Source organism: Megalops cyprinoides, chromosome 2 (genome assembly GCF_013368585.1).
Source record: "Megalops cyprinoides isolate fMegCyp1 chromosome 2, fMegCyp1.pri, whole genome shotgun sequence".
Taxonomy (NCBI): Eukaryota; Metazoa; Chordata; class Actinopteri; order Elopiformes; family Megalopidae; genus Megalops; species Megalops cyprinoides.
Window position 1 is genome coordinate 56,890,784 of NC_050584.1, and position 25,540 is coordinate 56,916,323.

The 25,540-nt window shown below is 41.8% G+C and overlaps 2 protein-coding genes across 2 annotated transcripts in view; one reads left to right on the plus strand and one right to left on the minus strand.

Annotated features, from left to right (window-relative positions):
* The window catches only part of abca4a (ATP-binding cassette, sub-family A (ABC1), member 4a), a 32,926-nt gene extending 24,204 nt beyond the window's left edge, over positions 1-8,722 (plus strand). The window contains exons 35-49 of the mRNA XM_036554805.1: positions 58-227; positions 860-1,037; positions 1,750-1,865; positions 2,666-2,813; positions 3,172-3,295; positions 3,853-3,982; positions 4,194-4,314; positions 4,406-4,468; positions 4,556-4,662; positions 5,176-5,317; positions 5,617-5,751; positions 5,995-6,098; positions 6,492-6,584; positions 7,434-7,683; positions 8,494-8,722. Coding sequence (XP_036410698.1) covers positions 58-227; positions 860-1,037; positions 1,750-1,865; positions 2,666-2,813; positions 3,172-3,295; positions 3,853-3,982; positions 4,194-4,314; positions 4,406-4,468; positions 4,556-4,662; positions 5,176-5,317; positions 5,617-5,751; positions 5,995-6,098; positions 6,492-6,584; positions 7,434-7,683; positions 8,494-8,625 — 2,013 coding nt within the window. The 3' untranslated portion in view covers positions 8,626-8,722. The remainder of the gene's footprint in view (positions 1-57; positions 228-859; positions 1,038-1,749; positions 1,866-2,665; positions 2,814-3,171; positions 3,296-3,852; positions 3,983-4,193; positions 4,315-4,405; positions 4,469-4,555; positions 4,663-5,175; positions 5,318-5,616; positions 5,752-5,994; positions 6,099-6,491; positions 6,585-7,433; positions 7,684-8,493) is intronic.
* Positions 8,723-10,912: 2,190 nt separating this feature from the next.
* LOC118795989 (very-long-chain enoyl-CoA reductase) lies at positions 10,913-25,195 on the minus strand. Its single transcript, XM_036554816.1, has 13 exons — positions 24,835-25,195; positions 18,157-18,207; positions 17,742-17,793; positions 16,969-17,013; positions 15,823-15,926; positions 15,009-15,124; positions 14,811-14,916; positions 13,539-13,611; positions 13,412-13,455; positions 13,218-13,275; positions 12,686-12,774; positions 11,488-11,533; positions 10,913-11,374 (listed from the first exon to the last, which is right to left on the minus strand). Exons 1-13 carry the CDS (start codon positions 24,856-24,858, stop codon positions 11,247-11,249), a joined length of 936 nt encoding a protein of 311 aa, XP_036410709.1. The 5' UTR covers positions 24,859-25,195; the 3' UTR covers positions 10,913-11,246.
* Positions 25,196-25,540: the final 345 nt, after the last annotated feature.

The following is a 25,540-nucleotide window of genomic DNA, read 5'->3' on the forward strand; positions in this document are numbered from 1 at the left end:
ATATTACCTGTCTCTCTGAAAAGTAAAATTGACAGCTACTCTATCTTCAATTCGAAGGTGTGGTACAACAATAAGGGCTGGCACGCCATGGTGTCCTTCATGAACGTGGCCAACAACGCCATCCTCAGGGCCAACCTGGCTCCGGGCGCCAATCCTGCGGAGTACGGCATCACCACCATCAACCACCCCCTCAACCTGACCAAGGAGCAGCTGTCCGAGGTCACAGTGTGAGTGGACGACGGAGGGGCAGGCCTGGGGTTCAGCTCAGACACACTTCCTACATTCTCCTGGCATTTCCATGCATTTCTGTTTACTAGAGTTCACCCTCCACCCCATCCTTCCCACTGACTGACATAGCACAGTTTGGTGTAAAGATAGCGACAGTGCTCGTAAAGCACTGTAATTAGGTTACTTGGATTACCTCAGTGCATGGGTGTGATGACTGTACATGATGTCATTTGATGAATACCTCCCTTGGTGAATGTCATTTGGCCTTTATGATATGGTATGTTGCGTAATGCATATTACACATTACCACAACGGCTGTAACTGATGCTTTCAAGGCATAGTTGGCCCTGGACCGAAAGCTGCTGAAATAGCTAGTGATGTCACAGCAAATGCAGCACAGCTTTAGTTCTGCAGCTTTTGGTTTGTGGGGTGATTCATTCTTTATCATGAATGTAGCGGTTTATTCAGCGTGCCAAAGCGTGGGTTTGGAGAGATTAATAAAAAGTTTCCCATTTTCTGCACCTCCCACGCCATTTGTCATCAGGCTTTCTGGTTTCGGTCCTCGGGGAGCCGTTGGAAATGCTACAGAAAAAGGTCGCAGAAAAGTCACCCTTGCGATTCCCTCCCTCAGGCTGACCACGTCGGTGGACGCGGTGGTGGCCATCTGCGTGATCTTTGCCATGTCATTCGTCCCCGCCAGCTTCGTGCTCTACCTGATCCAGGAGAGGGTCTCCAAGGCCAAGCACCTGCAGTTCGTCAGCGGCGTCAGCCCCCTGGTGTACTGGACGTCCAGTTTCCTCTGGGACATGGTCCGTGTCCAGGAAGTTGCTCCCGTGTCCACATCACATGTCAGACTTGCGCCTAGGAATTCATAACAGGAGTGGAAGGATCAGGGGTTATGATTTGGGTCCTCATCACAAAAAATACACAGCAAGTTTGATGTAAATATAGACATGTAATAGAAACTTGGTTTCCACAGAGCGTGGAAGTATGGTCTACCCATCAAGCTGGACGGTCATGGTTTGATAAAATGAAGTTACCTTGTTTCCTTAATTTGATCAGAGATCTTTTTCTCAAATATGAGGGCTCCACTGTTGCCATGCTACAGATGCCGCTGTGCGGCTGTCACAGTTGGAACAGCTGGAGTTGTATGCTGTCTGAAAGCAATGCGGCAGTACCTGTCTGCTACCCATTGTTTCTATTCAATTGCTTTTCTGTGTGTGGTACAGCAGAACTGATTCCTCTTAGCATATTGGTTATTAAAAGCGCATGTTGGTTTGGTGTATTTTATGATACACAGCAGAAGACATCCCTTCCATTAAAATATTTAAACCTAGCAGAAATCAATTTTCTTGTGGAACTTGCAAGACTGTTGAATGTGCTGCTTAGATGTAACCGTGACCTCAGCTTGGCTGTAATGCAAAAAAGCCCCCGCCGTCCCACCCCGCTGCTTCAGATCTGCGACCTGTGCATCTGAGCACGCTCAGACCAGCGTGTGCCTTCTCTCCTCGCTCTTTTCAGATGAATTATTCAATCAGCACAGCGATGGTCGTGGGGATATTCATCGGCTTTGATAAACAGTGCTACACCTCGCCGACCAACCTCCCTGCCCTCGTTGCCCTGCTGTTGCTCTATGGGTAAGCCGTCGGCGTCCCCGCTTCCCTGTTCATGTTTAGATAAGGATATATCAGCGGTCTCCTTTTAGCGGCGCCGGTGCCTGAGATACAGTGGGCATCGGTCCTGCCCTCCCTGCACCCCCCAGCTGTCAGGGTGTTTGCGCCGGTGGGGGGGTGGGCGTCAGAAGTTTTGAAATCCAAGCTGCTGCCGCAGCTGGTTTCGGGTGATGGATGAGTGTGACTCTGCCGCTGAGGTACGATGGCAGGCGGGTGCAAAGTGTCAGCGTCCTGTCTGAGCTGCCGTGTCTCTGAGGAGACCCTAAACCCACTCTCTGTCAACACCGAGGCCAGCGATATCATCAGACTCAGGGTTGTCAATCCTCGCAGTGACAGATAAAGCTGAACACTCCAAACCAATTAAAGGGCTCCTTTTAGAAAAGGCCTTGAAGGGGTCGCCGTTTCCAGCAGCAGGCGTGTCTGGACGTCTTTTTTACATTGCTGCCATTTAGCAGACGCTGTTATCCAGAGCGACTTACATCAATTACAGTTTTTTTACAACGTTATCCATTTATACAGCTGGATATTTACTGAGGGTGGGTTAAGTACCTTGCCCAAGGGTACAGCAGCACTGCCCCAGCGGGGAATCAAACTGGCAACCTTTCGGTCAAGAGTTCTGCTCCTTAACCACTATGCTACACTGCCGCCCCACATCCTGTTTGCTGTATATTGTGACTAGAGGACAATTTCCAGTGCCAGGTGTGGGGTTGGGAGGTGGTGCTGGTGTTTTGTGTGTAATCACTGTGCTCTTCTGTGGCTTGCAGGTGGTCGGTGACGCCCATGATGTACCCGCTGTCGTACGTCTTTAACGTCCCCAGCACGGCCTACGTCTCGCTGTCCTGCATCAACCTCTTCATTGGCATGAACAGCAGTGCCATCACCTTCATTCTAGAGCTGTTTGAGAACAACCCGGTAAGAGAAATGTGGAGCTGGAGACAGAGAGACAGAGAGAGACAGACAGAGAAGATAAGGGACATGGGGTCTGTGATTTCACCTCTCATCCAGGCACCTCTCTCAAAATATGTTTTTGTTCAACACAAGAACACATATAATGTAAAGGGCATACATCTATTTGTCATGCGTTTTTCTAAATGCATGAAATGGGATAGGCTTCAGTAAAAAAAGCTTTAAATTTGGCTCAAATAGCTTGTTTTCATAACTGTACTGTTAGATTATGTCTTAACAAAAGGGTACTGCAGTGCATTTGTTTTGTTTTGATCCGGTTGATTTATTGCAGCCATTTCCTGTGGTATTTCATCTGCTTCTTTAGACCCTGCTCAAGTTTAATGAGTTGTTGAAGAGGGGGCTGCTGATATTTCCTCATTTCTGTTTGGGGCGAGGCCTGATTGACATGGCCATGAACCAGGCGGTGACTGAAGTATACGCCCGATTTGGTGAGTGGTGACCTCCAGCTATAGGGCACTGTGATTGGTGGCCTGAGGAATGCTGGCAGCTATCCAAGCCTCCAGACTCCAGCTGAAGGCTTTAAGTGGGGCAGCAGTGATACTAAAGATTTAAAAAACTGTAGCTGACAGTAATGGAAATGTTATGCCTTGCACTTGTCCAGATTTTCCTCTCGGAGATTTACACCAGAACAGCAGCTAGTCAAGCTCATTAACTGTACCTCCCTTAAGATAAATTTAAGTATATTTTCCTAAGTTAAGTCTAAATAATATGGTACATTTGAGAAGTCTTTGTTAAATGTGTAAATGGTATTTTATATAATTTCAAGACCTCCCCTTTAGCTGCCTCTATTTTGTGTTTTTTATTTGGAGTAAAAGCAGCTGTCTCAGGCGTGTCCATTGTTTTCAGTGTGTTCCCAGTGTGATACATGAGAAACATGTCTAAATTGGATAGAGTGTTGTTCCTTATGCTGAATGTCCCTTATAGAGTGTGCACTTGTTCCTTACGCTGCATGCCGATCTGCTTCCCTGTCGTCTGTATGTTAAAGGCGAAGAGTACGGCCTTGATCCGTTTCACTGGGACTTCCTCGGGAAGAACCTGGCTTTCATGGCTGTGGAAGGCTTTGTGTATTTCATCCTCAACCTCCTGATTCAGTACCGCTTCTTCTTTTATCACTGGTGAGTGGGCCGGTCTCAGAAAATCTCCCTGGCTCCCAGGAAACAGTGCTGTCAATAGTCCTGACATTTATGAAGAAGCTTATACTCGGCTAGTGACTTATATTTTGTTTAACAAGTGTGTGATTGTAATTTAAAACATGCATAAAAGAATGAAATATTTTGAGAAAGAACTGAGTGTTTGTGTTTGAGTCTCAATGTCTGACTTAAATAGGATTCCGGAATCCAAGAAGGCCCCTCTCCCATGTGAGGATGAAGATGTTGCCCAGGAGAGGGAGAGGATCTACAGAGGAGGGAGCAACGTCGACATCCTCCAGATCAAAGACCTGTCCAAGGTAAGGCACAGGATCCAGGTGCATGATGGGACTGGACTCTCAGACCTGTAGGGGCTGATTCAGACACTACTCCTCTCCTGTCTTTGCACAGACGTACATGGGTCAGAAGCGGCCAGCTGTGGACAGGATATGTGTGGGTGTGCCCTCTGGTGAGGTAGGTACTGTACCAGGGTAAACTGCCCCTGGAGTTGCCTTTGAGATGTGCTCTTTCAGGACCTGACCTTCTCCCTCTTCCTGACAGTGCTTTGGCCTTCTGGGTGTGAACGGGGCTGGAAAGACAACCACCTTTGAAATGCTTACGGGTGACACAAATGTCACTTCTGGGGATGCCTCGGTTGCTGGCTACAGGTACCAGGAACATGTTGATCCTGTGGGTTAAAGGTCACTGCCTCAAAAATAAATTACATGAACTGAAGGCATAATTTCAGTATGTCTGTCCAACTTAAACGTGTGAAATGCTCTGATATGTATGACCTACTGTACAGATCAGAGTGAAAGCATTGTCTATGCATTTTTTCCTCCTATATATGTGTTACTAACAGATGCCCTTATAGGCAGTGTTAAAGGGGTGTAGCTGAAAGAATTAGTTGTCTGCATACCTTCTGCTACTGACAAAGATAAACTTCAAATCAAAGTGCTGTTCTGTGTGCACCTTTCAAATGAGTTGCTTTTGGGGGCAGACAGTGTACAGACATATTTACTCTGTATTGCAGAGATAAAGGACATATTAGAAGTGCACCAGCTAATCCATCCCTTAAGGTCAAGAATCCTTACTGACCATGTTGAATAGTTTTGATTTTGTATTTGGAAAAATCCCAAAACGTCTCTTGTTTCTTGTGTCGTGGTCGCCATCCCTCCAAGCATTCTCACCAACATCCTGGACGTCCATCAGAACATGGGCTACTGCCCCCAGTTTGACGCCATTGACGACCTGCTGACGGGCCGAGAGCACCTCTACCTCTACGCCCGTCTGCGGGGGGTCCCTGGGTCAGAGATCAGCAGGGTGAGTGGGACCTCCAGACACCCTCCTTCTGTGTCCACCCAGCACCAGGCAGAGCTCCACAACCTCAGCAGTGTGTCCCCAGGGCCTGTTGGAAAGGTTCTGTCCTTCATAATGCAGTCAGATGGACTGAGAACAATCACCCATCCCCGGTGTCCCTGTGCATTAGGGAACAGACGTTGAGGCCCAACACTTTTTCAGTGTCCTGTCAATGGAGGAAAAGAAGCAGCAGAAAAGATTGTGGGTAGGAGACTCATGTGTCACCCCCTCTGATTGGCTGCCGTGACCCTCTCCTCTCTCAGGTGGCAGACTGGGCGATTCAGAAGCTGGGCCTGTCCGAGTATGCCAAACACAGAGCAGGCACCTACAGCGGTGGCAACAAGCGCAAACTCTCCACTGCCATCGCCATGATAGGCTGCCCGGCTCTAGTGCTGCTGGTAGGGATGCTGTTATAATTACTTTTTATCCTTTTGGTGGGGGGAGGGTGTTTGACTTTAATTGGTTTGATCTTGGATGAGCCTGTGGTTCTGGGTGGTTCTAGATAAGTGTCCATGTGGATTCATTCAATCAATGACAGACCCCCCAGTGCTGACCTCCCATTGGTATACCAGGGAGGAATCATGTAAAGTTGTCTGGTCTTGGCTGGTGTGTGGTAACTGACCCCATTCTGTTCACTTCAGGACGAGCCGACCACAGGGATGGACCCTCACTCCCGGCGTTTCCTGTGGAACTCCATCATGAGCGTGATTCAGGACGGGAGGGCTGTGGTTCTCACATCTCACAGGCAAACTTTACCTTTATCTAATAATTATAACCATAACCCTCTATTAGGGATTTTAAACATATCACAACTAAATTGGATTTTTCTGCAAAACTGAAAAGTCCATCCATTAATATGTTTGTCAGTCTTTGGTTAGCCTCAATGCACTTTGCCTTATAGACTCTCAGAAAAAGTTCCCTGGGCCATAACTCAGCATGAGGTTAGTGAGCAGCGTTTGATTGTGCTGTGCAGTCCTGGGGCCACTTACAGGAATGGAAATGGCACATGATGGATGGCGTTGGGATGAGATGGACTCTGTCTTAAGCACGCTGCCAACTGGCCGAGCTCACTCAGGAACAAATGAGTGAGTGTGTGGTGTGACGTGCTGTGCTGACCTGCCCTCCCTCTCCTATCCAGCATGGAGGAGTGTGAGGCCCTCTGTACCCGCCTGGCTATCATGGTCAACGGAACCTTCAAGTGTCTCGGCACCACCCAGCACCTCAAATACAAGTAGGTCCAATAGGTATTCCCAAATCACCCCATTGTCCCAGTCACCAAATGTTGAGTGAGGGCAAGGTCAACGTTGAGCTAATGGTAGCTTCCCAAGAGGTGGACATGTTTGAGATTTGATGTAATAGGTCTTTCAGAAAGCGTTTCCTTTTTCAAATCTTTCCTATTTCAAATATCCACTTAAATTTTTTTTTTTTTTTTGGTAGATTTCTGTTGTGTAGACAATAGACATTAGTCAGATTCATGCTAGGGCAGATAGCCCTAGATATATGTCCAATTTAGATTAGATCTAATCAAGTTAGATTAGACTCCTTGGTCCCCCTTCTTTGAGATGTTTTCTCTTGGGTGTGTACAATGGGTGAGTGTCATTTATTTGTGTGATTTTGTGTGCTATACATGAAGGCTGAAAGCAGTTGGTGTCTTTTTTTAGTGTAGTCAGTTTGTAAGACACCATGGTGTATGTTGAATGTGTAGCTGAGAAGTGCAGTTGTTCATTTGAAGACATGGCAAGTTTCATTAGTGTTGCATGTGTGATGCAGTTATATGTGATAAGTGCAGTTGTCAATTGTTTTTTCTACATAAAAGTTACAGTAGTTATGTGTTTGTTTTATGTAGTAAATGTAGTTAGTTTTTGTTTTATATGGTAAGTGTAATTGCTGTGTGGTTTATGTGTGTGACGCTACAGTTTGTCTTTTCTCTGTGGTAAACGTACTAGTTTTCACATGGTAAGTACAGTAGGCATGTGTGTGTTTGTATGTGTGTGCATGTAGGTCTGTATGCAGTCAGTGTAGGTAGCACATATGGTACAATGACACTGAGTCATAAAGGTTTTCATTTGACCGTGTCCAGGTTTGGCGATGGCTACGTGGTCACCATGAAAATCAGGGCAGCGAAACCAGGGGCGGCCCCAGACCTGAACCTGGCCGAGGCGTTCTTGGAGAAAAGCTTCCCGGGCTGCGTGCAGCGGGAGAAACACTACAACACGCTGCAGTACGAGATCCCCTCCTCCTCTCTCGCGCGCATCTTCCAGCTGGTCCTGGCCAACAAGGAAAAGCTCAACATCGAGGACTACTCCGTCTCCCAGACCACACTGGACCAGGTACCTAGCCGGAGCTCTAATCATGCTAAGTGATTACACCTATCAAACAAATTATGTAGTTCCAGTAATTCTTCGCCGGATCAATGTGAATTCCTCATCACATTCACTCTGGGAAGTAAAGTGGATCAATTCATCAATTTGCAGCTCCTCAGAAATTAGTTCTCTCTACTGTCTAGTGCTCAAATGGCCATTATGATAATGTAGCATGCGAACCATTTCATTTAAAGTTAAGCTGACTGAAAGTTTTGTTTGCCCCCCTTTTTTAGTCCATTTTGTAACAAAGGTTTAACTCTATGGATTTAGGACAGCCTATTCTATAATGCAATGGAAAAGGATCTGATGCTGAACTGTATATATGACTCCATATATGACATTACATTATTGGCATTTAGCAGATGCTCTTATCCAGAGCAACTTCCAGCAATTACATAATTATTATGTGTATGTATATACAGTATGTTTATGTGTACATATATGTATGTATGTATGTATATGTGTACTACATATATTTTTACAAGGCATAGTAAGTCAGCATTTTAGGTTTTGCCATACACCATCCATTCTGACATGTACAAACCTTATGCTGTGTTGCATTTGTCTCAGTGCACCTCTGTGAGGATTGGAGTTTGGGGTAGACGTGTTAAATGCACCTTCTGGAGTTTAGCGTAGACATGGCAGCACTCTTGCTGGAGTTTAGCGCAGACATGTCAGCGCTCTCTCTGGAGTTTCGCGTAGACATGTTAGCGTTCACTGATGTGTAGGGTAGATGTTGTAGTCACACACCAGAATTCATTACTGCTTCATTCCTAGGTTTTCGTGAACTTCGCCAAACAGCAGTCAGGAGAGGACGACGTCATTGTTTTACACCCAAGGGCAGCGGGCGGGAGGCGGGATGTGAAAGTCACTCCAGACAAGTGTCCAGAGAAGGCAAAGTCTCGATGACTTGCTTTAGGCAGAAGGGCTGAATGTCAGTGGCTGATGACAAATGTTACTGTGCTGTGTTATTTGTCCGAACTAAAACCCCCTGCAGTTTAACAACTTCCCCACTTATGTCTGTGAAGGTATATTTTGCCTGTATTAGCTAAACAAGATCTAGCTAGATAAGTATAAATTGTATATCAATGTTGAATCTCATCTGATAGCTCTTTGTGAATGTCAATACCTCTATTTTTGTACAAATGATTTTTTGATTTAAAACTTCGTCAGTACAATGCAAGTGCAATTTGACAATAATTAACTGCATTTGTTGTACTGTAATAAACAGAAAAGAGTTGAGACATTTCTAAGATACTACTTTTCTCCTGTCCTTTTACAGGAACATAGAAATGTATTTTCTGGTAGTTTATCTGTATGTACAAGAATTATCAGCACTTTAGTGGCTGCTACTAAGTTAGTTTACAGACATATGAAATATTTAATATATGGTTTTCTATCTTTCTTTTTTCACAAAATAATTTTCATATTACTTTTAACATGGCTCTGAAATCACAGGATGTGACCTCAATCTGTTTCTGAAAAGAAAAATAATGAATGGACCACATTGCATTTATTAGGTGGCGAAGCATTTCTGCACCCTAATGGGAAAAAACAATATAGACTAATACATGTTAAAATATGAAATAACTATATCTTAGTGTGGGTTATTATGTATGTCTGTTCTGTGATCTTGTATGGAATTTCAGATGAGGATAATAGAGTGTAAATTTGTATATATTATGCAACACAGTGTACCATATTACATGTGCAGTTCTAATTGTATATATTTGTATTGTGATGATTTACATGCATTAATATTGTATTCAGTTAATATCACATTCATATGTTTATTTCATATTTTAACATGCTGCTTGCTCATAATGACAATACTAGATATCTGGTATTGTATCTATGCCTTTTGCTTCTTTACAACCAAAAGAATCTTAATAAATTTAAATCCTAAATCACTGTCTTAGAATACCAGTTCCTGAAGTCACAGATTAAAGACTGGAATGGAGTCATATTGCTTGAGTTGTTCCTGCCTCTGCATGTTTCTGCATGCTGAAGGACAATAAAATGATTGTTTTATCCCTATTCCTTATGTCATTGTGGATTTGATATACAGTATGATGCTATACAATACTTTAACATTTGTTTAGCTAAATGCATTTTGAAATGGTGCAAAATCTATTACATGGCAGAAAAAATATCCAACCTTCAAAGGCATGTTATACATTCATTGAAACGGTTTATTGGAAATCTACACTTTGGAGACAAAATAATTTGGCAATGCTACGCAGTATTGCAAGGCTATATCAGATCGTTGGAACGACACCTGAGAACGAAGTAGCTCTTATTTTTTTATTATGGATCTTGATCTGATATAAACGTCAGATTTTCATGAGGTGGACAGAGGCCAGTTTTTTTATAGGCAAGCAGCCATATTTCTTTCAGTACCCGCACAGAGGATGTCATCTTTGAACTCCTCTGCAAGGGGGCTCAGCTTTTCAAGACTTGAGTAAAAACAGTAGACAGTTTGTGCTGATATGAACACCACAGTTATTATTCTGTTCAAATACTGTAGGATTGTATACTCAGGTTAGACAATAGAGATTGCAGAATTTCCTAAACATTTATCTAAGTTGCATATTCAATGGTGAGACAACTGGACTAACTTGTACCATGTTTCAAAACAATACGTGAAGATTTGTTTTCTTCTCTTAAAATTACATGGTGCTCTAGTGTAGTCTTAAGTTCTTTATGGAGGTCTGACAGTAGTCGGTTCAGCAAGTCTGAATATCTTAAAGTAATCCAACAACTAGTATAGCTTTACTCACATGACATTAGTGTATTTAAACTAACACCATTAGCACATTGGCAGAATGCCACTGCGTCAATGTTCAAGTCTTCAAACATACAGAGAAAACATAGTTTATGTTTGTAGGTTTCTTTGTAGTTATGTTTGTTTCTATGACTCTTTTTCTCACAAACTAGTACTCAGGAATTATCAAATTGATCAAATTGAAGTAAGGTGTTAAGTAGGACAAACCCTTCTAGAGTTCCAGAAAACACTTTTTCCTCACGAACTGTCACAAAGTGCCAATTCTCAGATAATACGAATAATAAAATAAATAGCAGATTGGTTACTATAAACTGTTAGTCACTAACAGTCATTGACATGAGACGAGGCATCAAGTGAATTGGGTTTGCAGTACTTGAGGTCAAGAATACATGTAGGCAGATCTGATTGGTAAATTAATGGCTCTGTTCAGAAAGAAAGAAAAAAAAAAACTGGTTTGCCCAAATCCCCATCGGCAACAGACTGTAAGACTGTAAAACCTGCCCGCCACCCTTTGGAGCTGCAAACATTTGCATATTGAGACGTGAAGAGGACTTTGCACCATGCTACAGAGAAGTGACATCAACTCTCAGACCTCAGCTGGAAGGAACGTAACCTGTCGATAAGCTCTAAAGCCACTGCTGATTCCCGCAGGGCTGACTGAGGCCTGCACTTAGAGCCTCTGTAGTTGCACTGCTGTCCCCGAGCCCAGGGGGTGACTGACCGCTGCTCGATCCCTGGCACCGCCTCACAGAAAGAAGGGGATGATGGCCATCCTTAAGTGGGGGTAGTCCTTGAATTCTTTGGTGTAGGTGTTGTGTTTTCCTCTCGCCCAGATCGTCATCTGGATGAAGCCAATGAACGTGAACAGAGCCACTGCAGAACAGAATAGAAGAGCAAAGGAGGGGATATGTGCTGTCACAGTGTCAGTGGACCTCTGCACAGAGACACGAGCCAGACGCTGAGAGAAAGGGGTGACGACACCTCACCTGGAACACACTGGGTCATGACTGTGAAACTTATCCAGACTCCCACCTGCAGAGGAGACGCACAGGGGCGGTTTACATTGCGTCATACCTACACCGCAAGCTCAACAGTAACCTCGATGAAATAAAAATGAAGTCATATCTGCCAAATGTCATGTCTATGAATCTTCCACATTCTGCACGTTTAAGTGTTGCTGTTTGAAGCAACTTCTGACTGAAAGACTGTACGATAAGCCCTGTACGATGCATCCCTATACTCAAGAAGAGCACAGATAGACAAAAATCAAAGACTATATTCATGACAGATATCTGAAGAGTTAAAGATTCAAACTTTGTTGCATGCTGCTTTCATCAGTGAATGACACAATTCTTTCAGCAGTTGCTCTAAAACATCTGGTTCTGAATCATCAGCACAGGTGTACATGTTAATTACAGAGTAATTGCCAATCAGCGGCTCCGTTTCGAGCAAGTCTATCAAATGGGTTTCTTACTGGTGGCAGCATATCCAAAAATGACTTGTAAAAACATTTTCAAAAGAAATGGAAAGCACTCTTGTGTCAGCCTAAAAGATTTGTTTTTATTTATAGTTTTGTTTTTCATTCCTCGTCATGCAAACTGAATGACATCATTACTGCAGGATATAGTTGATATTCACATACTGCAGGTAGTCTGAATTCACAGAGGCATCTGTTTCTTTTTGTATATTTTCTGTTTTTTTGGTCAGTCCTAGCCTGACTCTGTATAATCTGATCATCTTCTTGATAGGCCGTGTTGAACACATTTCTACTTTATGTTTTATGGAAGAAGGTGCAGGTCAGTCAGAGTCCAGCAGTTTCTCCATATCTTCGCACCTGTATTCTCACTTTCAAAAAGACACTTCAAGGCAAAACCACTCTTTCATCATTTTTAGATATTTTTGTGCCGTGCAATTTCAAGACTACTGAGTAACTGCTATTTTGATTTATGATTAGTTGGTTGAAGTAATGCAAACTTTGACTGTGTTTGACTTTGACTTTAGTTAAGGGTTGCTCAGATACCCTGTGCAGTTACACAAACTGCACACCTACAGTAACAACAGAGTTGTTATCTAAAAGCATGCTTTCACATGCTTGATCCTAAATTATTTACAGTTTTGGCATAAGTGTTTCCTTGAAATATTCTTAAAAAGCACCTTTTAAATTAAAAGGTCACCCACCCTTACCTCATAGGTGTAATTAGGACAGGACACAAAAAAGAAGAGCCATGTGAATGGGTTCTTGGTTGGGTAAGGAATCCTCCTTGACCTGGATCCTGTGGACATGACAAAAACACCAGATAACCTCACCGCGGAAACATCCAGAGCGCAAGCCAGCTGGAGCTCATTCAAGCCTGCACGAATCACCAAGTTAGCAGGAACAGATATGACATGCTGTAAGTCTCCACCAGTTCTACACTCTGAAGTACAAATCAACACGCTGTGAGACTTACAGCTTTCTTGAATGTATCAAGGGAAATATGTGAGGCCCAGTTTTGACATTTAAAAAAAAAAACTGCATGAAAATCATGGCATCTCCCATGTAAATGTGATGCCCGTTTTTGAACGAAATGTGCATTTTTAGAAGTGATACATTTATAGCTACTACACATTTTAGATATAATAGGACTAAAAACAAATGCCCTCCCAATCCATCTGCTAACATCATTGTAAGAATTAATATTAGTTTCACTGTTAGACATCAGGTGCAAACACTTACCTTCGGATCTCAGATTATTGAGTGTCAGATTAATTGAGAAGTTACCCACTTCACAGAGCTGAAAATAAAATGCACAAGAGCTCCTGCTACTACACTGAACAGAGTGGCAGTTAGCAATGATTGTCAATCAGCACACAAAATATGTACTGCATAATGTTATTCATAGCTGGTATGTTGACAATAATGATACGCACCACAAATACAGCCAGTGCATAATTTACTTGGATGTCTCCATAGGCTGTGAAAAAAAAATTCCCATGTGGTCATATTTAGTCATTTCATAGTATGAACAATAAATAGTCAAAATACCAGAATACTTACATGGTGGGGTGTAAAGTGGATGGTTTATATAGTATGCCAGCCATGCAGCAAAACCCCAGTAATACATACAGTTCTGAAAATTAGAGGAGAATCCTTTCAGCCACATTGCCTGTTCAACCTTGTCATGAAACAGTGTATGAAAGTTCTCTGGAAAACTCTGCCAGTCAAAAGTCATGCAGACTTCCTTGACAATATATGGTGTTTCTACAAAGTCCTGCCACCGCATAAATCATACGGAAGGTTATGCATATTTCAGCATATTTCCGGGTGTTTCTGACACACAGGTAGGCACCATCTGGTAGACTTCAATATAACATTTCCAAACACTGCAAACTCATTTAATTTTTGTTGAATTTCTACAGTTTGGTCCCAGCTGAGGGGAAGGAGGTAATTAGTGGAGTGGGGCACAGTTGGAGAAGATGGCAGTTAGCTTTCATTCGGGTCTCTATAGAACATCTCCTGGTCTGTGACTGCAGGTAACGTACCATGCAGGAGCCGAGAACAGAATAGCAACATTTACTCAGAAATCCTTGAATACTCTACTCAGACTTGGTCTTCCAACCATTTCACAGAAGATAATGGATGAGAAGAACAAACACAGTCCTTAATTGCAATAGGCATTTCTTCCATTTGAACAAATTAAGGCCCATGTAACGCAAAACATTCATATTCCTGTGACGTTGCAGTGATAGGGCCCATAACAATGTTTTCTCTCATGCTGAGAGAGTGCTTTGTGTAGATGATGAAAGAATATTGGGGGAATTCAAAGTTCTGAAGAATAATTATCAAGTCAAGCCAAGTCTATTTATTATAGCACATATTTACAATTATATGGACAATGACAATCAACAGTGGCTCATGAGCTTGAAGTAGGGAATGATAACAATAAAACTAACCTTTAAAGCATTAGCTGTCCTAGGCCTATCTCTGATTGCTTTTCTGAACAAGTGTCAGCTGAAATAAGGATAACCAATCTGCAGCCAGTTCCACTTTATTTATGGTATTTTGTGTTAAGTGATTGTAATAACAACAAGAAATGTTTGTTTGATTCACACATTACCTGCAGATGGGTGATCTTTATTCAAACTGGCGCATTCGTTTATTCATGCAAAACAATCAAAGAAAACTTCAGGAGAGTGGAGAGTTTAAAGGTAAACCGTCAACGGCCCCTGTCTCAACTTCACAAGCCTCCATGGAGGACAATTCAGAATTAATCGGCAATTTGGTTTTGAGGCATTTGATAAAACAAACAGCCTTTGCAGCAACACTCACCCTGACGATAGTCCTCAGTGGCATGGTGCCATGGGAAAACCGGTGCACAAATATAGTTTCAATGAGCCTCTTGCTATAGTGGAATGAATGGCATACACAGGCCAGGCTACAGAGAGAGGACCACAGAGGACCAGGTTAGATCACAAAGAGGACTGGCAGGCCGCTACATCAGGTTGGAACCTTTCACACGTGACTTACGTGACCACAGGATATGGGCTGGAGGTGAAGGCGTACTTGTTCCGGTAGATGTATGGGACCCGGAAGTAGAAGAGCAGGTAAATAAAGAGGGGGCCGATGTACTCTGCCAAAAACACCTGCAGTCCAAAATGGGGAAAAGATGGACTGTACGTTGATTATTTCCAAACCACATCATCAGTAACATGAACCTCACACAACACAAAGTTGTCCTGTACATAACAGAGAGGGGAGTGAAAGAGAAATAGGGTGTTTACCTCAGGTACTGCATGAAAACAAGTAAACATTTAAAGAAGAAAATGATGGACAGTAGAGCTTTTCAGTAAAAATGGATGGACTGCAGAAGGTACCAGCTCTTGGACAGAATTCATGACTGCTTTCCTGTTTTAAGGACCAAGCCTTTTTGGCCACGTGATGAGAAGATGGATTAGATTGATAGTGGTTTATATTCCAAACACTGCAATGACAGTAGGGCCCTCCAGGCATGTAACTTATCATCTGTATGAATAACCTCTAAGTGACTAACCTCTATGGGCTAGAGTGTAAGACATACCATTAACAGAGGAAAGGAAAGTTTTGTGTAAAAGAGTATAAAGTTTGACATTGCATTCACTTTTGTTTTGGTGTGCACACCTTCTGAATACTGGAAAACCTGGGCTTGGCATAATAAAGAATCCCATTGTCTTGTCAGCGTTAGGTTAAATAGAACATATTGTGCACGTTATGAGCTGGCCTTTATATCATGTGATGGCTTATTAAGTGGGGAGCAATATACTCATGTTAATACTGCATGCATGATGAAAGAAAACACCATTACCATTGTCCACCCTAACTGTGGACCAAGGTCTTTGAAATACATTGTTGCAGTGGTCCCAACAGGCAGATTCTGTAGTATTTCATCATCTTTAAGCGGTTTTCCCTCTGAAAGAAGATACACTCAGTGAATAATCAAAACGTAATGGCTATGTCACTTTCAACAGGCTAGACCCAAGTGTAGCTTGACGCAACAGAATGCAATAAGAAGAATTGCAAGATTGTATTAAAAATAAAAAAACAAGGGGCTACTGCAATCTAGTGATACTGGAATCATAAATGAACCACATATGAATGCTGGATGCAGTCGGGGGCAGCAGTGTCAATACGCTAAATAGATATGCTGCTCGACCTCCTAAGCTGTGGTCACCACATGCTCTTGACACTTAATGCCGCCTCTCAGTCTCTCAACACTTCATCCTTGAAATTTGTTGCTGAATTCTTAGAACTTACTGTAAATCCATCTGTCTCTGGCACAGAACCCTCCAACATGGTTTCAGCAGCAGTAACTCTAAATTTACACTTCATAGTTCCTGTTTACTCCACTAGCACTTGTTTTTGTGAGAATTTTGTCAGTCAGGGACAATTTTGATGAATCAGGGAAAAAAAAGAACTGCTGGTTCTCATGCCTGAGCTTCCACTCCCAGTCTGCACTGGGGCTAGTAACTGATAGAGTGAAAAACTTGAAAGAGTTCCTCTAGGGATTCACAGATATCGGCTGAATGATATTAATGGAGTCTGAACTCTCTCTGTAAATGAAGGTGACCTCTTGTGACCTGAAACATGGATAATGTGAGGGAATAATTGAAAGCTAATTTTGGTGTGAACTTCTGGTTGGAAATTAACCCACATAGTTGATATATAATTAGCTCACACACGCAGGAGACAAAAAATTGTATATTGCACAGTGGAGCATGCAGCATACAGCGTATGTAATTGCTTCTTTTAAAATAAATAAATAAAAATGAACAGCACTTACATCATGTTGATGCTATTTAAAATATTTTCTATCATTCTGTATTAGATTCAATTCTGTAAAGGCCCTGTTGTAAGGCTTTGAAAACCCTCTTTGCTTTGAAGTTTTAATGAATCAAAATTCAGAGGCATGAAAAGGATTTTATGAATTTAACATGCAAACGGAGACACTTACTTGGGTCGAGCCGGAGGGACTGTCTGGCGGGGTACCACTGAGGGTCTGGAACAGATTCACCAAACCAGCAAATCAGTCCGGTCTCAAACACAGTTATGCAATTACCCACAATCCTCATGGACTCGGCACACACTCCCACTTTACTGCTAATCAAGGTGAATGCAGTGTAAATAATGAGGTAAAGACAATGAGAAAAAAAATGAAGAAACAGAAACTTGGCTCCAGGCTTCATTGTAATTAATCACAATGGAGAGGACTTCAGTATTGCTTTCATTGTCTTGGACAGCACTGAGCCTAGTGGGCATTAATGATGCTGTTTAGAGCTGTGTGCATTGCAGTACTCAGTTAACTAGAGGATCCCGCTTGACAAAACTTGAAGTTCAATCCAAATATGCCAAGAGCATATTAAATGCACCTAAGATTGCCCATGAGAAAAATTTCTGAGCACGCAAATTTTTAGCACATGGTGCTATAATGGCTGTCTATAAGAAATTTTAAGTTTCATAATATTATATATAACATTGTATGACTAATTTTTTGAAATATATCCTTCTTTTTTAACAGACTTTTTTTTAGACAATCGGAAGAAGTTCAACAGTTCAAATGCACACAATACTGAATTTTGTTAATGTTAATAATAGAAATAAATGCTTAAATTAATATGAATGAAATAAGAGTACTTGAAATATTTGAAAAACATGAACACATGGTGTGACAATATATGCAGGTTTTCAGCTTAAATGATTCAAAATCTTAAAACATAGAGCACTTACAGTACTTGTGAAAGAGACATTTTATTTCTCCTACTGTAGCATGAGGTTCCACCTGGAAAACCACGACAAAAAACATAATCCTCCATTCAGCTGCAATGCCCACATTTACTATGGATAGAGGGAAGCATTGTTGGATAAACAAGTAGACAGATACATAGCACAGCAGGGTGTGCATAAATTCATAGGCTGTATTGTGCATCCTCTATAGATAATACTTTAGTGTGTGGGTTTAGTCAAACATTCCTGTCTGCTGCTACAGTCCGCATTAGTGCAGCGACATTGAGTGCACAATCATCAATATTTGTCACACACCCCGCATATACTTTAAATACAGTTGGAACTTTCTCTTGTACTCAACAAGATACCTTTTAACATTCGAGAGCAGCCACAAACTGAAGGAAGAGCGACTCCCTACCTTGTCCAGAAAGCAGAGCTGCTTCTTGGTCTTGGGGTCCAGTATCTCCACCTCAAAGAAAACGTAATTATAATTTTTAACGACCCGCTCCCCCAGGTCGCTCATGCCATCTGCACATGTTTTCTTTATGAAGTGGGCGACTGTGAAGAAGTTCCTGAGGTCATAGCTGGTCGCGGGGACCATGGCTCTCTGCGCTGCCTACAGACTCAGCAAGGTGTGGTGAAGAGTGCATAGGTGCGCCCGCGGAACACAGGGGAGAAAAATGACTTTACTTGGCTCCATCAAGCCCAGAGGCCGCCAAGACCGTAGGGCTGGCATGGATGGTGACCTCACAGATATATTAGCTGCAGCAACCTGAGATTGAAATGCAATAGTTGTATGGGTGTGTGAATACTGAAGGATGGCTATACGATCAACGTATTTACTTTAATTCCCAAGAGCCCAAGGTGGCCCGCTACCCAGCACACTAAGCGATGCAATTTCCTGGGAACCACAGCAAATGTCTCAAGAAAAAAAGTGCAAATGAGAGCCTATATTGCATTAAAACTAGTGAATCAAATGGACCAGAGGGTGTTTGTTTCGTTGTGTGGGCAGTACCATCAGGATATCAAGTCCAAGTGTCCTTATACGATGGGCCAGCACAACAGCTGCCCATGTAAGCTGGCTGTAACTAAGGCGGCACTCTAAATTTATCAAAATGATAAATGAGAAAGAAGGTAATTCTTCACTGTGCCTTTAGGCCTTTAGGTTGACACATGGGAAAAGATTGCTGAAAGCTAAACTGATAGCAATGGATCGGTATGAGGTGACTCGTTGACCCAGTACACAGAAAACACAGTCAGCGGTAAGTAGAGTTTTGTCCTCTTAGTGTAAAAATGGTTGCAATTAAAGTGTCCTGTGCAGCAAGCTGCAAAACCACAGAAAATACTGAGTTTGGTTTTAGTGAGCTCAGTATATACTATAGTGTACATTGCTTTGCTAATTCAGTTTTACAGTGGTAACTTTCACCTCTCTAACCATCATTAGTAAACAGTATGCTGTGACGTCTTTATTTCCATTGCAGTGGATGAGAGTGTCTTGTCTCGCTGGAGTTAAGGTCTTACAAAAGAATGGTTCCCTGTCCAGCCAGGTAAACGTATATCAGGCTACAGAATTGACAGAAAAATCTAAGAGCCATCTACTGGTGGTTTGGACATGACATCCGTTCCGTTTTAAAAGGTCATCTATGACACCTATTTTTCCCCTGGCCAGAAATTCTCTTGATGCCCCCTCATATTTTTAAAGCCTGTGAATCTTTAAAGGATTTGAAAATCAATTGGTCTTTCATTGGATAATTACTGCTTGATGGTGTTACCTTTAGCAGTGGTAAACAGCACAAACCCTTTTGCTGTTTATAATGCATTTATTCAAATGAAAGTTACCAAAGCAATTCCTTGCTAAACAGACAAACAGCAACATCCCACCTTGATATGATACCTGTCACCTTTTGTTTACTAGCCTAGTCCTTGGTTACGCCACACTGACCATAGCACTTGTAACAAATACATGGCTATTTAAGGCATTACCTAAATGCTTGACTAGGCTTCTGTGAGTCAGGCCATTGGTTAAAATCCCAGAACAGACACCTTTGTGGTACCATACATGTGCCCTAATTTGCCTTTATTGTGCTAGTATACAGACCTGCATAAATTATTAAGAGAATGCATATGATGCAAAAATAATCCTTTTACTAATGCTAAGTTAAGTAAGGCATAAATGACAATATAAATCCAATTGAATGGAATCAAAAATTCAAAATTGCTTTTTCGCTTGCTGCTGAAAGCATTACACACTGAAATTACCACGTGTAGCAACACCAGTGACATCACAGTGCTACAAGTGGGTGCCATATGTTACACAAGAGGACCCCCTAGTGGTTAAAGACACCACACATATGCATTTAACGTCTCAATGTCAATCCACTACGTATAGGCCAATTATATCGCAGTGGTCAAAGTCGAAATGAAACAGCAGCAGCAACCTTTTGCCACAGCTCACAGGTTCAGCTCAGTTATCCCACTAACTGATCTAATTTACACCAACTACAGCTAGATCAATCATTCCCTTTGATTCCATTTACAGGTTGAGAAGCAACCCTGCACACCTTTGAACTCAATTATTAACTCACTTCCTAAGACTGGAATAGCAGATTTGGGTCAGACAGTTTAGCAATACATATGTAACCTTGTGTGGATTAAGCATGTGCAATGTCACCACATTGCAGGTGTTGCAAAATATATATATATACAGACATACAGAGGGTGCACAACATAATGAAAACACCAAACAATATGTGAATATTGTGCTCATTACACAAGGTTATGTGTTTCACATTGCTACCATAAATACAGTGGATATAAAAAGTCTACACACCCTTATGAAATTGCAGATTTTTGAAATGTAATGCAACAACATAAATGTCAGACTCTTTCCAACTTTAATGTGACCTTCCAACAAACAAAAATCCAGAGAAAGAAAGAAGTTTTAATTATTAGGAAAAATAAACTAAAAACTACCCCGATTGCATTAGTCTGCACACCCTTTCATAATGGGGGCTCTAGCTGTGTTCAAAGTTAACCAGTCACATTCAAAATCATGCCTGTAGGTAAATAGCATACATGTGCCATCAATGAAAGTGATTCTGATTATATATATTTGGCATTCAGGGATGGTTTTGTTCAGCATAGATGGCAATTCACTTTCCCTGAATCTGTACATAATATGCTGGTATCAACACATAGTTTTATGGTCTACAGGTAAAACTAATTAGCAGTCATTCCATAATGAATTTGTGCAGGTACACTACTAATGTACTCATTTGATGTTCCCATGACGCGGTTGGAAGATTTTGAGATGAATGAGAATGTGCATTGCTAATTCATAAAAAATTTAACGTATGGGCAAACAGCAGCTAACGTTCGCTGAATATCATGCCAGTCCTCTTGTACTGTCCCACAGTAGTTGAAAGGGAAATACATGTGGTAGATAGATGATTGGTGATCAGATACATAACCACTGCCTTAATGTTTTCTGGAACTGTGTGCCTCAATAGATTAGAGCAAGAGGCTTTTATGGAAATGCACAGTAGGGTATACAGAAACAAAACAATTAAACCAGTCTTTGTATTCTGTGTCACCTTCAGACTCAATGAATCCTATGAATCTGAGGGATGATTAAATTTAGAATTCTGGCTTCCATAAGCCCGTAGGTGAATAATAGATTGCTGAAGATAATGGTCATTTTGGTGTGATCAAAATAAGATTAATAAAAATGAGGGTAATTGAGTATCTTCAGGTCACATCTCAACTGGATCTGACCTCAATGAGCAATGAAGGTCAAAACAATCTCTGTTTGGTGGAATCCATGGCAAAATATGTTTCTGGTTGCATTGCAGATCTTTTAGTCTTAATTAGACTCTGTCAGCTTTGATCTACAGCATATGCACAGGGGCCGCAGGCTGCAATTTGCTCTGAAAGCACTCCAACCTGTACAGCTCAGCATAGCTGTCACGCTTTAAATTGCTCTTCAGCTGGACAGTGTAATAACCTTCTAATGGATATCTAAAGATTTGCTGAATGCACAGCAAAAAAGCACATAGACAATGAGTTTATTCCATTCGCTCTAATGTTATAAAAACCCTGCCCTGCTGACATAACTCTGAATCACCAGGGCATCATGGGTGCTTTCTGCTTACAAAAACTATTCTTTGACTCTATAACTAAATGCTGTATGCCCCAAGGAGTGCCATTGGATTTGAACCATCTCCTACATTCATGAAAACGTGGTGTTTCCTGTGACTATGTCCTTGTAAATGCAATGTGCAAAGATGTACTTTCTCAGCATAGGAATTTATTAAACCTTGCTGAAGGTTCTGAAAGCAACAAGAAATATCTGAAGTGGTTATAAATCACACTATAGATAATAAGCTGCCTATGTGTATAATTATGCACCGGTCTTATATGCGAGGTTTGTGCTGTAATGTGTCTTTCTGAGTATTGCCAAGAAAACGGGGAAGTGTCACACTTTGATAACAATGTGTATTGGCACTCATTTTTCACCCTGCCTCCGGCTTATTACGAGGTGTCAAAATATTAGATATGACAGCAGATTTCACTGCAAGAATGCTAAGACACCCTAATATTTAACATATCCTCAGGACCAGCTACCACAGTGACACATCAAGTCATCTTACTGCAATTAGTGTCTATTAACTACTCTCAGGGCAAAAGTACTGTGAGACCCTGAACAAATCCAATTAACAGAGCTGACCGCCAATGATCATGGATTTAAATAGCTCTTCATATCTTCTGCTAGCCTGTTCACATGCTGAAGTATAAAACAGCTTCACTGAGCATGTTGTAACACTGCTGAAAACAATCATTAATTCAAGAATTTGCTCAAAAATCTGCTGTGTAAAATATACAGAAGAAACACACATTACTATTGTAGCCTTCATTATTGCAAAGTCATTACTGACACCTTCGGCTGAAGTAAACAGATTGCAGTAGCTAGCTCAGTTGCGTCCAATATTCTATGTCAGTGTATTTCGCAAGTGTCCTTCAATGTAGCCAAGAGCACATGCTCTACTTCAGAGCAGGCCCAGTGCAAATATATTTGTGGGGAGGGAGGCTGGTGTGTTACCTTAAAATTAACTATACCAAAGCTTCCTTCAAGAACATATATTCACTGGCCCACAAACCTAACAGACAACTGACCATTTGAAGGACCAGTACATTATGTAGTGTATACTTGGATGTGAGTATAAATCCTATTTCTATATATCAAAAACTGTACAGATGTTCATTATGAAACTTCTTTTGATGGGGAGGACATTTACCAGTTTTACTCTCTTTGGCCATCCAGAAGAAAATTCAGATACATATTGTCTTTTGACACTTTTTATTATCTATGTCTCACCCATTCTTTTATCTGGCACATTTACATAAATGCAAATAGTAACTGATATTTATCATCATGCCCACTTCATGATGACCAGTGAGGTTGCCTATTTGGCTTCAGATTAGAATGCCAATGCCCTACTGACACTTTAGAGACACTTCAGTTTTTAACTGTCATGCATGTGGTAAGACCTTGCTTTTCAAACAGGTACCATCTGTAGACATATCATATATGAACAAAAGCAAATGATAAAAGTTCAAATATATCACAAGATAGTTAGCGGTCTGTCCGATGCATTGCCTGTTGTAAAATTCCTTCCTCCCATTTGGGATTCTGGGCAGTGATGTAATTCTTTTCAATTAGGGGAGACATCAATACAAGCACTCAGCTGATTTCCAAGCGTACCACATTGACAGCACTCTCTAAATCGGCTGTTACATCCTCCTCCATCATTCTGAACGCTAATATAATGATGAGAGATTGCATTGCACATAACATCACCACCAAACAGTCAAATTATCTACATGAAATAATAGGAAACGGTATCAAAACCAACATAATTCTGGTCATGTCACAGAGGCCATTTTGGAAATGTAAGTGTCTTGCCTAATTTTGGATCCTGAGATATTGGAGGACCTGCTAATGAGAGACACAGCTTCTTTTTAAATACCGCTCACTATGTGGTGCAAATGCCAGAGCAGGCCATATATCAGCTTTAGATGACAGGCCTGTTGCTCTTGTACTGAATTACATATTTACTTGTTTGTGATTACAGCAATGAGCAGGAAAATCCCCTTGTGCATAGAAACCTATCATCAAAAACATCAAGACCAACAGTGACCTAGAGATTTTGATCAACTTTTGATACTGCAGCTGCATGTGGTTAGAAAGATGAAGGAAGAAACACAGAAGTATAGAAGCCCTTTCAGAGAGCCCTCAGTGACACCAGGTCTGCTTGACCGAAGAAGATTTCTCAGAATCCATCAGACTTTTCAAAGAATATAATCTTTATTGGTGATCAGCATGCAGTACTGTCTGTCCACACACAGTACTGACCATTTCCATCTCACATATATACAATTTATTCGTGGTTATGATGATGATTATGAGTAGCATTATTAGCATATGAAATATCAGTTTGAATTCATTTTATACCATTATATGAACATTAGAAAGATGTCCTATCTCAGCTATTTGAGACTTCAAGCCCTCTTCAGTCAAGTGTGTGGGATCGAACAAACAAGCACATAGTCTCTCTGTGTAAGACGGTCCAAACAACTATAAAGTTTGCCAAAAGTGTTTATGAGTAGGCATTAGCAAAATCATTACTGAGCCATTCATTTTCAGGAACTGGGTAGACACAAACATTAAGACTTAATGTAGACTTAAAATATAACAACTTGAAATATAGTGCTTCCTGATATAGGCCAACTCAGACACAAATCAGTACAAAATAGCAACTTATGAGCTCCTTCTATATGAAAAACTTTTCAAAGTTCATCACAACTGGCAATGGTCCACACAAAACTACATTATAAGTGAAGTTTTGTGGCCCACTACATGCAGACCATATTTATCATTTCCTTTTTAAATGTGTATATGTAAGCACACTACACAATAAGACATACCTGTTCCGCAAGTCTGACATAAAACTGCTAATTGTTTTCTGTCTGTCCGTTAAACCGAGCATTACAAATGACAATCTTGTTTCCAGCCTTTAAGTGAAAGCCCAAGCCTTACCTCAAAGAAGGTGACTCTGCTCATTGCTTGGACTTCGGTACAGCCTCTCCACCTGCTTTGCTGTAATTCCCTCCCTGAAGAAGCTCCACTCCTGCGACAATCCAGGCGCTAATCTCTCCCTCTTCATCGGGAGAGGAGCAGCAGGCAGAGCAGCGGGTGATCCAGAGAACTGACGCTCTCATTCAAGTGTCCACTAGGGGGACGTGGGGAAGCCCTTGGCCCGGCGGTGGGCTGTTAAAATAGACGTGCAGTCCAAGTTATGGTCAGGAATGTGCCGGCAGACTTTGCGTCCGGCTGCCGGCCAGGAGAAAGCAGGAGGGAAGGGGAGGGGGAAGTCAGAGGAGAGCTGCTGCCGCTGGGACCGGAGGTGCCCTGATTACAGTCGCTCAGGAGGGCCGCCGCGTTCCCTCAACGCCACCTGCTTAGCAAGAGTGACAGCGTTAACCCCTTATTGGCCGCCCACTGTGTCAGTTAGAATCTGACCCTGTGCTGGAGGTGAGACAGCTGTGCAGATTCCCCCATTCCTGGGGATTAGTTACCCACGCCCCATCTGGAAGGTCGAAAGGATATTCGCGCTGTGCATGCCTCTCTGCATTGGTAAAATAGCACTTGAGCTCATTGTTCCCAGAAATCTGTGCGGCAGAGCTGTGTGTTTCAGTGGGAGCACCTGAGGACGCTTGCTTACAGCGAATACATCATTTTGCAG